This window comes from Chinchilla lanigera, unplaced genomic scaffold, assembly GCF_000276665.1.
Source record: "Chinchilla lanigera isolate Chin_1 unplaced genomic scaffold, ChiLan1.0 scaffold00046, whole genome shotgun sequence".
In the NCBI taxonomy this organism is placed as follows: domain Eukaryota; kingdom Metazoa; phylum Chordata; class Mammalia; order Rodentia; family Chinchillidae; genus Chinchilla; species Chinchilla lanigera.
The window spans coordinates 14,461,914-14,477,485 of NW_004955447.1; the positions used below are offsets into that span (position 1 = coordinate 14,461,914).

The window sequence follows — 15,572 nt, forward strand, 5'->3', positions numbered from 1 at the left end:
GCGTGACTCCCAAGACCAAGCCGAAGAAAACCCAGGCAGCTCCCGTCTTCCCTTGGAATGCTTATGCTCGGCTTCCCCACTTTGGGGTAATTAGGCTGAGAGGTCTAAGCCCTGTGGAACGGCCACACGGAGGTGGTCCTGGACACAATCCCAATGGACGCCAGCCTCACATCATCCTGGCTTCCGCACCACCCACTGGCATCCTAAGGGCGGAGTGTGTGTCTCTCCAAAATTCCTCTGCTGCCGGGCATGGTGGTGCGCGCCCGCAATCCCAGCACTGCGATTGGAGGCCAGCTTGGGCTACACAGTGAGTTCCAGGCCAGCCTGAACCACATAGTGAGATCCTGTCTCAAAAAACAGAACAAGACAAAACAGAACAGCCCCCTCCCGCCAAAAACCTCTCCTGTGTTGAAGCTCTAAGCCCCAGTGTGATGATATTAGGAGCTGTGGCCTTTGGGGGTTACTAGGTTTCGATGAGGTCACGAGAGTAGCGTCCCCATAATGGAATTAGTGCCCTTATAGGAAAGGTGAGAAACCAGGTCACTCCCTTCCCTCTCTTCGCCCTCCCTCTCTGTCTCTGTCTCTCCCTCCCTGCTCCTCTCTCTCTCCTGCCTCTCTCCCCCGTTCCTCCAATCCCTCGCCTTCCCTCCCCTGCTTGATCAAAGGGTAAAGGAGCCAGGTGAGTAGGAGCAGATGATAACCTGGGACGGCAGTTGGCCCTCCCCAAGAACAAACTCTTCTGGCATCTTAATACTGGACTTTCCACCTTGCAGAACTGTGAAAAATAAATATCTTTTTCTAAGGCACCCAATCTATGGTGCCAGCTGACTGAGACAGGTACGAAGGAGCCCCAGATGGCCCCAGCCTCCACCACTTCAAATGCCCAGGAACCAGATTTCCCAGCTGAGACCATGAACCCAGAGCACAGATCAGCGGGATCTGCTGCCCTGTCAGAATCCTGACTCATAAAATCCTTCATAAAAAAATGCTGTTTTTTGTACCACTAAGTTTGAGGGTAGCTTGGCATGAAATAACAGACAACCAGACCAGACCATAAGGACCGGGCTCTATATTGTTTCTAGATCGTCTAGAATTTGTCTTCTGAAATGATCAGCTCTGAAGGCAACAGAGAGCTGATTGGTGGTTTATGGCACACAGCGGCAGAACAGAAAGCGGGGCTTGGGGTGACCCACAGCTGCAGCCAGAGAACATGTCGGTGAACTAAAGAAGTGGAGTGGGCTTAGCTAGTTGCTTCTAAGTGCACTGAAGAAATTGAGAAAAGAAATGATCAGCTCAGGCCTTTAAATCCCTCCAACCCCACCGTAAGGTCCAGAGGAGGAGCCAGGAATCCTTTGTGAGTTCCCGCTTAGAAATGCTTGCCTTCTATTTGATGGAGCTTTTGAAACACAAACTCTAATTCCGTGGGTGGCTGAGTCCCAGTGAACACAATCTCCAAACCTGCAAGGTCCCTTATATTAAAGTTTGATCGGGGCTGGGGATTTAGCTCAGCGGCACAGAGCCTGCCTGGCAAGCTCAAGGTTGTGAGTCCAGTTCCCAGTAACAGAAAAAAAAAAACTAAATAAATAAATACATGGGGAGAGTTTAATTTAAAAAAAATAAATAAAGTTTGATCAATGACCGGAAAGGATCAAGACTTGAAAAATTTGAATGGGGCTCCATGGGTGGAACCTAGTGAAAGGACTTTAAACCCTTAAGCAGTACTGACCCTTCCTTACCGTTAGAATCCGTCCTGCTGTAGCAGAAAATGCACCCCCCAGCCAGTATGCTTCAGTTTTTTTGTTGCCTAGGTAACAGTTCCTGTTCCAGTTCCGGTTGCTCCTGTCTCTTAGAAACAACTGGTCACACATTGTATAAACCAGTCCCCAACTGACCAGCCTTTCTGCCTCTGTACTTCCTACTTGCTTATCCCATATAAGCCTAGACCACAGAGACTGGGGGCCTGATATTCCAGGTATGAGCCTGATCAGGGCCCATCGAGGTAAATAAGCCTGCCTCCAAATCCTGGGTGTCATTTCAGTGTTTCTGCTTGCCGTAGCACGGCCACCCCAGGAGGTTGGCTGCCCCGGGCCCAGAGGCATCTGGGGAGCTGTCCACCTATCCCTGCACCTCTGTCACTTCAGATCCAAGTCCACACTGAGGTCACAACCTGCCAGCGACGCCCTCACCAGCTCCCACAACTGCTTAAGCTGACTTTGTTTGATGTCACTCTGGTCCATTCCTCACCAGCACGTGAGGAAGAGGGATGAGAATCAGAAAAGTTCATTTGATCAGAGGGGGAAAATGGAAATGGAAAATTGATCATAGAAAGAAAAGGAAAACCCACATCTAGAAATAAGGGAGGGTCGTGTCACAAAGTGCACCAGGAACCACTTCTCTTGCGCAGGAACACTCACGCTTCGTGGAGGAACATAGTTCGGGTCTGTGCCTTTGGCGACTGAAAGTCTCAAAATCCGGGGAGAAGGATCCGAGAAGTGGGGAACACTTCTTGATAAGTGATCACTGAAGGACCTGTATGCAAAGAAGAGCATGAAATGTTATGACCCTTGGACAGAGGAACGAAAACTGGACTTTTCCCTGCTACAGTCAACCTCCTATCAACTCTGCAGACTGTTTCAATTTTAAGAACTTTCCCCACAATCACTGACAACCAGGCTGGTGTTTCTCAAAATTTCTTTATCATGATACACGGTTGCAAAGCACGTTTTATACCATAGTATGGTAGATGTGAATGTGTGCCTGTGTACGTGAAGCAAAATTACCATGAAACAAGGTTTATCCTGTTTGGTATATTCTGATTTTTAAATTTTTAAATTTGATTTCATTGAGAGAAAAAAATGAGTTAATTTCATGATCAATTATGTATGGGTTGTGACTTGCAGTTTGAAAAACACCTCACTTCCTACTGGAACCTAAGACTAGATCTCTGAGATAAAAAACCCCACTCACTGCTGAGGACAATTCTGGGATGGCTGTTTCCATGACAGCACAATTGGAGATAATCCTGGTCAGAACTCCCAGCCACTTAGCAAATGGTCAGAGGCACCCAAATATTTCTTTTCCTGACCAAAAACCTACCAATCAACCCAAAAATCTACAAACAATATGGAAATGGTTTCTCTCTGTTGGAAGTTTTTATCATTATCACTATTATTATCATTGACATATAATTAATATACCATAAAACTTACACTTCAAAATGTACAATTAAATGGTTTCTAGAATATTCACAAAGTTGTGCAATCACTATCTAATTTCAGAACGTTTTTGTTTCCTGAAAGTCCCCACATCTCCTGAGAACCACACTCATTCTCTATGGATGCATCTATTCAGGAAGTTCCAAATGAACAGAATCATGCAAACATGTAGCCTTTTATGTCTAGATCTACTTTCAAGTATTTACCATACTTGAAAGATTCATGTATCAGTATTGAATAACATCTCATTGTGTGGGTTTGTGGCATTTTGTTTATCCATTCATCCACTGATGAACATTTAAGTTGCTGCCACTTTTAGGCTATCGTAAATGCTGCTGCTATGAATATTTTTGTGCAAATTTTTGTGCAAACATGTGTTCAGTTCTCTTGGGGACATGCCCATGGTGCATGTTTAACACTTTGAGAAATAGTCAAACTGTTTTCCACATTATCTGTACCATTTTACATTCCCACCAGCAATACAGAAGGGGTTCAGTTTCTCAACATTCCTGCCAACACATACTATTTTCTGTTTATTTGTTATTATTTTTATTTCCATTCTTATAGAAGCTGTATCTTACTGTAATTTTAATTTGCATTTCCAGAATGACTAATGATGTTTAGCATCTTTTCATCTGCTTCTTATCCATTCGTATACTCATCATCAACTTATAAAGGGGTTACATCTCAGTAAAGCCAAGCTAAGTTGAAAATATCAACTTGAAAGTGTACTTAATAACCCTACCCAAAATGCTAGTTACTTACCCTTGTGATCTCATGGCTGATTGGGAGGTGTAGATTATCACTCTGCCCAGCATTAAGAAAGAGTGTTGTACCATCTATCTTTAGTCATAAAAGAACCAAGTTTCAAAGTATGGTTTCTACTGCATGCATATTACATTTGCACCATCGTAAGGTAAAAAAATGTAGGCTGAACCATCTTAAATCAGGCACTGTATCTTCTTTGGAGGAAGGCCCATTCATTTCAAAAAGTGGGCTATTTGCCTTTTATTGTGTTTTTTTTTAGTTCTTTATATATATTCTGGATTCCAGTAGCTTATCAGGCATATTATCTGCAAATATTTTCTCCATTTTGTGGGTTATCTTTTGTCACATGTGCTTTTGATGTCAAAACTAAGAAATCATCCCCTAATTCAAGGTAATAGACATCCTTGCCTTTTTTTTCTTCTAAGAGCTTCATAGCTCTTTCATCTAGGTCTGTGGCCCATCTGGAACTTCTGTGGATGGTGTGACACAGGATCCAACCTCATCCTTCCACCTGAGGATATCCAGTTATGTCATCAGTTTTTGAACAGCTATTGTTTTCCCCAGTTAACCTCTTTTGTTACTCTTGTCACAACTCAACTGCTCATGAAGGTAGTTTTATTTCTGGACTGTCGTTCTGTTCCATTTACCTGAATGTCTGTCTTAATGCCAGTAACACATTGCCTTGATTACTACGCCCTTCTAGAAAGTTTTGAAATTACAGACTATGTCTTCCAACTTTGTTCGTATTCGCGATTTGTTATGGCTGTACCTGGATGTCCGTCCCAAAGCCTCATGCTTTCGTAGGTGGGGCTTTTCAGAGGTGGCTGGACCCCGGATGTGTTGTGAATATGGATTAGCAGTTGTGATTTCTGGATTAGTTCCCCAATTGGGTTAGCGTAGTTCTGGGTGTGAACGAATGGATGTACTGAAAAGGGAAGCCCCATCCTGCGTGTGGTTGGCACCAATCACTAAGCTTGTAGCCTGGGTGGAATACGAAGGGACAGGAAGAAGGCAGGCTCATCACTTCCTGTCCACCCTGCCATGGACTGTTTCTCCTCTATCGTGCCACTCTCCCTCAGAGCCAGCTGATTGTGGACTGAAGCCTGTACAAACTGTGGGCTAATGCAAAGCTTTCATCCTTTAACTTCAGATGTCAGGTATTTTGGCCCAGCAACAAGAGAAGTAACTAAGACATGTTGTTTTTTGGCTATTCCAGATTCCTCCTATTTCCCTACAAATTTTATCTTATCAATGTGTATCAAAAAGGTAGCTAGAATTTTAATAAGGACTGCACTGAATCTGTATCTCAATTTGGGGAAAACTGACAGCTTACAATTAAGGGGTCAAATCATAATGATGTTTTCATTATGTAAGGCTTCTTTGATTCCTTTCAACAATGTTTACAGTTTTCATTGTACATATCTTGCAGTTCTTTTGTTAAATTTATTCTTAAATACTTTGTCCTTTTATTATTTTAGTTGTGGTAAAACACACATAAAATAGAATTTACTATTTTCAACTTGTTAACTAAGTTATAGTGCGATGGTGTCAGGTACACTTACATTCTTGTGCAGCTAATTTCCAGAAACCTTTTCATCTTGTGTAACTCTTAAGCCATTAAACGACTCGTTACCCCTCTCCCCAGTCTCTGGCAACTTCCATCCCTCTTGATCTTTCTTTTCTTTCTCTCTCTCTCTCGATCTCTCTCCTTTTTTTCAGTGTTTTTGAGACAAGGTCTCACTATTCAGGCTGGTCTTGAACTCACTATGTAGCCCAAACTGGCTTCAAACTCATGGCAATCTGCCTCCTAATTATTGGGGTTACAGGCATGCACCATTCTATGTTCTGTCTGTATGAATTTGACTATGCTTAGTACCTCATCTGAGTGGAGTCATCTATTACTTGGTTTTTAACTGGTTTATTTCACTTACCATAGTGTCCTCAAGATTCATTCATGTTTAGTATGTACCAGAATTTCTTTATGTTTAAAGGCTAAGCAATATTCCATTGTATATACACTTCTATTGATTGTTTTGTCAAATAAATTATGCTTCCTGTCTCTGGTAACATTTGTTTGACAAGTGTTTTGTCTGAGATCAGTATAGCCACTCCAGCTCTTTTGGGGTTGATTTTCACTGTATACCCCTTTCCATTTCTTTAACTTCTTTTTGTTTTTTTTTTTTCCAGACAGGGTCTTAGTATGTAGTTCAGGTTGGCCTTGAATTTACTATGTAGCCCAAGCTGGCCTCAAAGTGGTGGAGATCCTCCTGCTTCAGCCTCCTAAGTGCTGGGATTATGAGCATGTGCCAGGCCATTCCTTCAATTTCAGCATGTGCATTTCTTTGAATCTAACATATGTCTCTTATAGACAGCACATAGGTAAACACTTGCTTTATCCACTCTGTCAGTCCTTGCCTTTTGATTAGTGTTTGGTTCATTTACATTTAATGTAATTACTGACAAGGTAAGACTTACAAGTGCCTTTTGTTTTATATGTGTATTACAATTTTTTGTTTCTTTATTCCTCTATTCTTTCCTTCTATTGTTATATAGATCTAATGCACCATTTTGATTCCCTTGCTTCTTTTTACTATATATATTTTTTTTTTGTTTTTTCTCCGGTACCGGGAACCGAACTCACGACCTTGCACTTGCCAGGCAGGTGCTTTGCCGCTGAGCTAAATCCCCAGCCCCTTCTTACTATATTTTAAAAGTCATTTTCTTAGTTGTTTCTATATACATCTTAATGTATAGCATTCTAGCTCAGATTAATACCAAATTAACTTCTACATCATATAATAACTTTGTTCCTATATAACCATTCTTTCCCCTTCCTTTGTGCTTTCCTAAAATACTGTATGCCCCTCAACTAGTTTTTTTGCTTTATGCAATTATATTTTAATCAAGCTGGAAAGTTAGTGTTATAAACAAAAATGTATTTATAGCATCTTTTGTACTTACCTATATAGTTCATTCTAATGGTGCCCTTATTTTTTTGTGTGAATTCAAATTATTGTCTAGTGGTTTTTCATTTTAGTTGGAGGGATTCCTGTTAGCATTTTTTCTTTCTTTCTTTCTTTCTTTCTTTTTTTTCTTTTTTCTTTTTTCTTTTTTGTCTTTTTGAGACAGGGTCTCGCTATGGAGTTCAGACTAGCCTTGAGCTCACTTTGTAGCCCAGGCTGGTCTTGAACTCACAATGATCCCCCTGCCTCAGCCTCCCAAGAGCTGGGACTATAGACGTGCACAACCATGCCCAGATACTTCATTCTTTCTCCTTTGTGCTCCTCAACTTGATGATCTCAGATGAACTATCTTCAAATTTGCCTTTTCCTTTGGCCTGCTCAAGTCTACTGGTTAGTGAATGAGCCCCTCCAGGGTCACAGAGGCAAAGGTCACGTCACCCATTTATTGAAGACCCCTACTTATTTTCATCAAGCGCTCGTTTTGCTCCCCTTCACACAATTCCAGCAAGCCTGGTTACCTGTTTCCAATTTACAGAAGATCAAGAAAGAGGCAGTTTAAAAGATTACCCTCCACAGAAGAGAAAGGACAGGAAGACCATGAGAAGCAAATATCTCATAATTTAAAGCACAGAAGTCAGACCATTTAGCCTAAGGATAAACTGTGCTTTTATGTAGTGCACAAGAGGCTTTCTGTATTAAAGTATTACATAGGAGTTTATGTTCATAGTCAAGATTCTTTTTTTTTTTCTTTTTTGGTTCAGGAATCGAACTCAGGACCTTGTGCTTGCCAGGTAAGTGCTTGTGCTACTTGCTATATCCCTGGTCCCTCATAATCGAGATTCTAAGCCAGTGAAGAAGGGCTGAAAAGAGGCCGGGGGTAGCTCAGTGGTAGAGAATGTACTTAACACGCAGGCCCTGGGTTTAACCCCCCCGCACTAAAAGAAACAAAAAATTACCATATACTGAAAAGAATGGAGACCGTGGTTTGTTTTTCCAGATAATCACTTCCATACTGTTGGACAGCTGGTCAGAGAGATTTTTCTACCATACCTTAGGTAAGCTGAACATGGCATTTCTCTTAACTATTTTTCATGTAACATAGTTTCCACAAGCCTCGCATCTCATTATCTCCTTCTGAGCAGTCGTGAGTTTATTATCAGCTCCATAGTGTATGTAACATAAACTATTGGTTTAAAGTGGCACAGAGTAGCACTGTCACGAGTACAGTAGTACCTGTAGACCTTGCGTACAATTGGCATCTTACATATTCCGCTAATGCAGCCTAACATGGAACTGGCTTCTCCAACAACCGCATCACAGTCTTAACTCCCATGGAAAAAGCATCTTCTAAGGCTAAGCTGTTCTTTTTTCTCCCTAGTATTTCAATAAGTTGTTTTTTTTTTTTGGTACCAAGAATTGAACTCACAACCTCACACTTGCCAGGTAGGTGCTGTGCCACTGAGCTAAATCCCTGGCCCATAAGCTTTATTTAAAAGTGTTAAAAACATATAGAAGGGAAAAAAATAACCCCACTGCCTCTACCTCCCAATCTATAATAAATACAGAGCACAGCCTGATAATGTTTAGACCTAGCATGACCAGGACGTTTGAACCACCTGGGCTTTTTAAGGAAGGTTTATTTATTTATTTATTTGGACAGGGTCTCACTCTGCAGTTCAGGCTGGCCTTGAGCTCACTTTGTAGCCCAGGCTGGTCTCGAACTCACAATGATCCTCCTACCTCTGCCTCCCAAGTGCTGGGATTACGGGTGTGCGCCACCCCGCCCAGCTAGAAAGGTTTATTGTTTGGTGGTGGTGGTGGCAAAGATAGAACCCAGGGCCTTCTGCATGCCAGACAAGGGGTCTGTCGCTGAGCTACACCCCAGTTTTCAAGACTCCTCTTTAAAACTAAGTTTCTGGGTTCACCTGATTCACTGAATCAGAATCTGAGGATGGACTCCAGGTCTTATTTGCAAAAAATGCCCCCAAGGATTATTTTTATAGCAAAAACCAAGATGTGACCTTGTATAATCTCACTGTTCATATAAAATAGAGCACATATTAAAATAATTTGGAAAGTCCAGTCAAACGCCATAGTGGTCTGTAAAGATAATCTGAAGCTGCTGATGTGCTTGACAGAGCCTTAAATATTCTTTCTCCCTGCCTTGGAGTTATTTTTTCCCTCAGGTACACTAAATGTTGATGGAAACACATAAAAGGAGTTCCAAGTTCAAGAGCAGTGTCAGCCCGGTCCCAGATGCATTTCAGTGGGCATTCCTCGTATCCAGCAAACACAGCAGGGTTTGGCCAGAGTCCCCTTGCAGACATTGCGCCCTCTGTCCTGTAACCTGACACACATCTTCTGCCTCTTTTAAGCTTCTGGTGTCGCCATTAGCAATCTCATTAGGTATGGACATGTTTTCCTTTATTATTTTAATGGCCTCATAGTGGACTGGCTGATGTCTTTCTCCAACAGTTCTTCCATGGACTGTAGTCCAGTTAACTCCTACTCCCTCAGCCTTTCGACCAGTCTACAGTTCTTTGGTGCAACCACCATGGAAATCAGTGTGGAGAGTTCTCAAAAAACTAGGATTAGAGGTCCCATTTGACCCAGTTATTTCTCTTCCAGGTGTCTCCCCAGAAGAATTAAAAACATCATACCACAGCGATATGTGTGCACCTATGTTTATAGCAGTGCAATTTGTAATACCTAGATCTTGGAAACAACCCAAATGCCTATCAGTGAAGAGAAGGATAAAAAAGATATGGTATTTTTATACAATGGAGTACTATTCAGCTATAAAGAAGGATCAACTCAATACTTTTATAGGTAAATGGATGCAACTCGAGACCATAATCATAAGTGAAATAAAACAGTTGCACACGTAAAAACATCGTATTGTCTCCCTAATGTGAGAAGCTAAAACAGTAAATAAGATTCAAAATGTACAATAGATATTGTGGAATGGGAAGAAACTGCTCAAAAGGAAAGAACAACTGGGATGGGGGCAAGGAGAAAAGGAGGATGGGAAAAGCAATATATATATATATATACATATATATATATATATATATATATACATAAGATAGTTATACTATTAACATCTCTTAACTCATTGAAAGGAAAAGTTTGTGCTAATATTGTTTGGACAATTCAATGCCTGTATCTTATACTCTGAGTGACTAGTATAAAGATAACAATACACAATGTATTAACCATTGTTACCCTCCTATCATCTTGTTTAGAAATTTTGGTGTTTTTTTCTCTTTAAAATAAAATTTTTTAAAAAGTCTACAGTTCTTGCAAGGCCATCGTGGACCCTTATTTTAATAGAAACAAAATCTGGGGTTTCCCACTTGACTTCGCGCTTGTTTCACCATATCTCGAAGGAGCTCTGGCGTATTTATTAAGCCGGCTCCATAAGCTGCAGCCATCAGCCACCCTGGGGAGCCGCCGTTCACGTCTATTCCGCTCGCATGCGGACACACTATAGGGGCAGCACCCATAAAAGTCTTGCATCGCTAGCGGCAAACCACACAGTCCATGGGCCATCGCCTTGGCTGGTGGTAAATTCACTGTCTCTGGCTTTTATAGATCTGACAAAATCAGCAGCGACTATCATTGGGGAATGACCCAGATCACAACAGCATCTTCTACTAGTGTTCCAAAAGCCAGCTTTGAATATCGAACCACTGCAGCACAGACCTTCACCAGCTGCCCAGAAGGAAACATTTCTACTGGGTCTTTTTCCCTTCTTGACATATTGTGGTGTGTATGAGTCACTCTTCACGAACATGGATTTGTTTTGAATCTATTATCTATGTATCCTTTGGGTTATAGATTTGGTCTTCTGTTTGTAAACTTGTGCTGGGACATACAGTTGGGGCTCAGAACTTTTCACTGTATGCATATTATGCACTCTTCTGAAATCTTCTAGTGTAAAGAAAAAAGCTTCTCCTGCTGCGGTGGGAGACAGCACCTAGTGCTGGCTTGGGGCCTTGCCTCCCCCAGCATCGGCTTCAGCACCTACCACCTCCAACACCCACGAGACTCGGGCCAGGCAGGCTCAGGCGCTCAAAGCCGTCTTTTATTTATTTTCTGGGTTTTGTGTTTTTGTGTTTTTTTGTTTTGTTTTGTTTTGAGACAAGGTCTCACTATATAGTCTAGGCTGGCCTTGAACTCAGACCAAACCTCCTGCCTCAGCCTCCCAAGTGCTGGGATTATTCTATACACCACCATGCTTGGCTTCTAAACTTTCTTTTAAAGACAAAGAGACATTCAGCTTTAAAAGCAAAAGGAAAACCATTTGCAAATTCAGAGACATAAGAAAACATCAAGGTCTACAACTTGTCAAAACCTGTGATGCACATTTGCAGATTTCTTTTTATGTTTGCTTTGTTTCTGGCGTGCTGGAGGATTGAACCCAGAACCTCACGCATCCTAAGCAAGCCCTCTCACCTCCCCGAGATTTCCTTTTAATTGGCTGACACTGGTAAAGTTCAATATGATTTTTAGCTTCACCAAAATCTGAATCAAATGTAACTATTGACAATGATCTTCTGATCACCTACAATTGCTACAAATATTTAACTTTCCTACCAGATACTCAGGGACACAGGCAGACTTTAGATCATGAAACTGCACATACTAAAATTAGAACAAGGGTACTGGGACATTGCACCAAATTAGATTAGGATTGCCAGAGATTCTGCAGGTACTCTACCCATTTCGCAGGTACTGTCTTTTGAATCTGTTGGGCTGAGCCAGCTTCTGGATCCTCATGGAGGGCTGGCTAAACAACGCAGGATGAGGAATCTTCCAAATCACAGACTCTCTTCCACAGCTGTAGTAAAACTGATCCCTGCATGTTGTAGACGAGGAAAAAAGTGAGAGAAGCAGCACACATTCAAATCATCATAGTATTTTCCAGCACTGATTCCCAGGCTGGGGACAGCCAGAGGGACATTTTACATGCTCATTGCAGGGCTGTGTTTCACCCGGGGGGGAAGTGGATTGGTTTAGTAATAGAGCTAATCATGATTTCAGTTGGCTTCTATTACCTTGTGCGAAACCTAAGTTTCTATAATAAATTGCAGTTTTTAAGTAGACCGAAAGATAAATTGATGATGGGAGAAACTGCTGCTTTTAAAACCAAATATTTTATCATCTACATAAACAATTTTAAATTGTTTACTATATTGTTAGTTAATAGGATGAATTTACATGGATACCTTCCTTTGTCTTAAACTCTTAAGTGTAGAAGTTAATTTGACTTAATCATAATTTGTAGACTACTTTTTTTTTTTTTTTTTGAGACGGGGTCTCACTATGTAGCCCAGGCTGGCCTTGAACTCATGGTGATCCTCCTGCCTCAGCCTCTCAAGTGCTGGAACTAGAAATGTGAACCATCACACCGGGCCATGAGGTATCAGTCACTTAGTCATTTCTGAGGTTTGTGAACTAAGATTGTGTTTGGGATAAATAATAATGTTGTTATTATTGTCTCTGCTCTTCATTCTGGGGTTAAGACCAGTTACAGGGAACAAACCAGCCATGAAAATAAAATGGAATCAAAAAGTCACAGTTCACAGTAATCAAGCCCATGGGTAAATTTAAAATTCATCAAAGTTCCATGCAGAAATGTTTATTCACTCACAGTGATATATACAGAGCAAACAGTGGAATATCCTATGTTTTAACAGTAGGATAATTTACCCTCTTGATAAAGCTAGCTCGGACATCAACACCAACCTGTTAGGTACGTAGTGGTGGGACACTTTCTTGGGCTGAGCAAGGTTGCTAAGTCTCTTTGTTAGCGGAGCGATCAAAGCCCTGTCAGAAACAGGGCAAATAGGATCTTGATTTCCCCAAAACAGTCTTCTGTTTAAAAGCATAAAAATAAAATGGTCAAAAATTTGCTGCTGACGAACATCTTAGAAATGCTCTTGATAACGTCTACACAGATTTTACTTCAAGAACTATCTCAACAGAAATTTACAATTTCCAGGCATTAGAAAGAGATAAACTGTGGATGTTAAAACAGAACTAAAATAAGTATTTTAGCTACTGCCTTAAAAGTAATCACAAACGAACCTGTGAAGAGATAAGACCTTTCTATTTCTACCATGGTGGAACTAACACTGTGATGTTTGTTTGTTTATTTGTTTTTGAGACAGGATCTTAGGCTGGCCTTAAACTCGCTATGTAGCCCAGGCTGGCCTCCTAAGCGATCCTCCTGCCTCAGCCTCCCGAGTGCTGAGACTACAGGCGTGCACCCCCACACTCAATGACACTGATTTAGAGTGAGCTTTGCATTAAATGGGCCACCATGTGTGCTGTGCTGTTTGGCTGAAGCCTTCCCGGGGGTCAGGAGGTAAGATTGGAACACAGTGGCTGGGCGCTGGCCCTCTGCACACTGTTTCCTGTGCTCTGCCCACGCTAAGCACAGTTCAGACCCCAGGTCATCTGGTCTCGGCTGCCCCATGATGCCCGGCATGGTGGTGCACACCTATATCCCTAGTACTTGGGAGGCTGGGGCAGGGAGATCATCATGAGTTCAAGGCCAGCCTAGGCTACATAGTGAGTTCAAGGCCGCCTGAGCTACATAGTGAGACCCTGTCTCAAAAAAACAAACAAACAAACAAACAAAAACTCAACAATAAGAAAACAAGCAACCCAATTAACAATGGGCAAAGATCTGGACAGATACCTCATCAGAGAAAATACACCAATAAGGGTATAAAAGATGTTCAACATCATGTCATTAGGGAATTGCAAATTAAAACAATGAGATACAAACTACACATCCATTGGAATAAATGAAATCCAAAACACTGATAGCGCCAAATGTTGACAAGGGAGTGGAGGGACAGGAACTCTCGCTCACTGTCGGTGAGACTGCAAAATGGTGCCAACACCTTGGCCTGAGTGGCACAGGCAGCAAGGGCAGCCCTGCACAGTGGACGCAGGAGTCTCAGAGGAGTGCAGAGCCACACCCTACAGCAGTAGGTGGCCAGCTTTTCTGCCTATTAGAGTCATCTGCAGAGCTGCACCCAGACCAGTTAAGTCAGGGTTTCCAGGAATGAAATCCAGGCATCAGTCAGTGTTAAATCCCAGGTGATCCTAACATGCAGTCAGATTTGGGAATCACTGCCAAGATTAGCCTCCGGGTATTACATCAACTGAGGTGCCCATGTTGGCTCGGTTCCTGTAGAACAGAGGTGGTAGGTCCACCTGAGATGCGGGGTTAGTGGGTAGATACAGGGTAGGTAAGAATAATACTGATCTACTTGATGTAACGAACACAGTAACAGCAGAGAAGACCGCATGACGGTGCCTTACCTATCTGGAGTTCCCCATTGTCTTTTAGGCCTAGAAAGATCTTGCATTCTCTTTCTAGAAAAAAAACTAACAAATACCAGCTGATTAATTCAAAGGGAACACTCAAGAAATAAGGTTACATTAGATGACTCCAACTCAAAGAAATCCCATGGGGGGCCATATCAGTGGTGATGTACAGGGCTGCTGAAAGGCTCAAAGGATCCAAACACAGTGTGAGCCCAGTTCTCACTAACAAAAGGCCAACAAACGTGAAATGGAGCAAAGAGCCTTTGGGGGAAAACTTGACTAGCATCTTAAGTTAATTACAGACAGCTTGGTGGCATTGGATTGTGAAAAGATTATTCACATAATTTTCAGACAAAATGGCTTTGGCAAAACTATGAAACAGGCAAAATATATTTTTGGTACCACTCAATCTCTTTGGGCTCCCTTGAACCTTCCCTCATTTTATTTATTTATTTACTTATTTTTTTATTAGCGCGTTGCTGGGGACCAAAGCCAAGGCCTTGAGCATGCTAGGCACGTGCTTTGCCACGGAGCTACACCCCCAGCCCTCCCCAGCTGGCCCTAATCCTCTTGTGGCGGAACACTTTAGTGCTCTCCAAGGACCCACATTTCGCAAGTATCCCCCTCTACACTCCCAGCCTGCTTTGCACAGTCTGGAGCCATGTAACTTGTCACATCTAACTTAGCAGGAGTGTTGGATATCACTTCCAGAGCAATGCGCTCAAGAGCCACACTGCCTCCTCCACCTCTCTCCTTCCCTGCTGCACAGACCCTGGAAGCCATATATTCTAGACAGCAGAGCCAAAGGGAAGAGGGGACAGTCAGCTCACCCTGCACTGTAGCGTGCGGGGAAAAACACATTTTCTCTGTATTGGAAAGTATTTGAGAGTTTTCCATCCTGTTTGTTACTGTAGCATGGCCTAGTCATTGCAGACCACTACACTGCCTATGGAAGTTTGGAGTCTGAAGGGCCCAGTAATAATAATCTTTGTTGCCCACCGCAGTTAGGAGCCAACTGAAAAACAAGCACAGGCGTTGGACAAATGGAATGAAAATACTCTATCACTGGTGTAATGATATTAAAGAGAATAGTTTGGCTCCCTGACAGCCCTGAGTTGTACTTGCGCCCCAGGGCTGCAGACCCCTCCCATGGTGGCTGAGCATGCTGTGAGAGGAAGCAGATTGAGGACGTTACTCCCAGCAGACAGACAGAGCCAAGGACAGAGGACTTGGAAGGGCCAGTTCTGCATCCTAAATCCACCTCCTGAGAGGCCGGATG

General features: G+C 42.3%; 1 protein-coding gene and 1 pseudogene across 2 annotated transcripts in view; both read right to left on the reverse strand.

Moving 5' to 3' along the window:
- Thegl (theg spermatid protein-like) overlaps window positions 1-15,572 on the reverse strand; it is a 41,437-nt gene that overhangs the window by 7,030 nt on the left and 18,835 nt on the right. Inside the window, exons 3-6 of one of the 2 annotated variants that reach the window (XM_013518496.1) lie at window positions 14,288-14,353; window positions 12,698-12,778; window positions 11,670-11,807; window positions 2,415-2,529 (exon numbers count right to left, since the gene is read on the reverse strand). In XM_013518496.1, the coding sequence (XP_013373950.1) occupies window positions 2,415-2,529; window positions 11,670-11,807; window positions 12,698-12,778; window positions 14,288-14,353 (400 nt within the window). Of the gene's footprint in view, window positions 1-2,414; window positions 2,530-11,669; window positions 11,808-12,697; window positions 12,827-14,287; window positions 14,354-15,572 lie in introns of both variants that reach the window. The other variant, XM_013518495.1, reaches the window with a different exon arrangement.
- On the reverse strand, window positions 9,030-11,095 carry LOC102027245 (annotated as a pseudogene).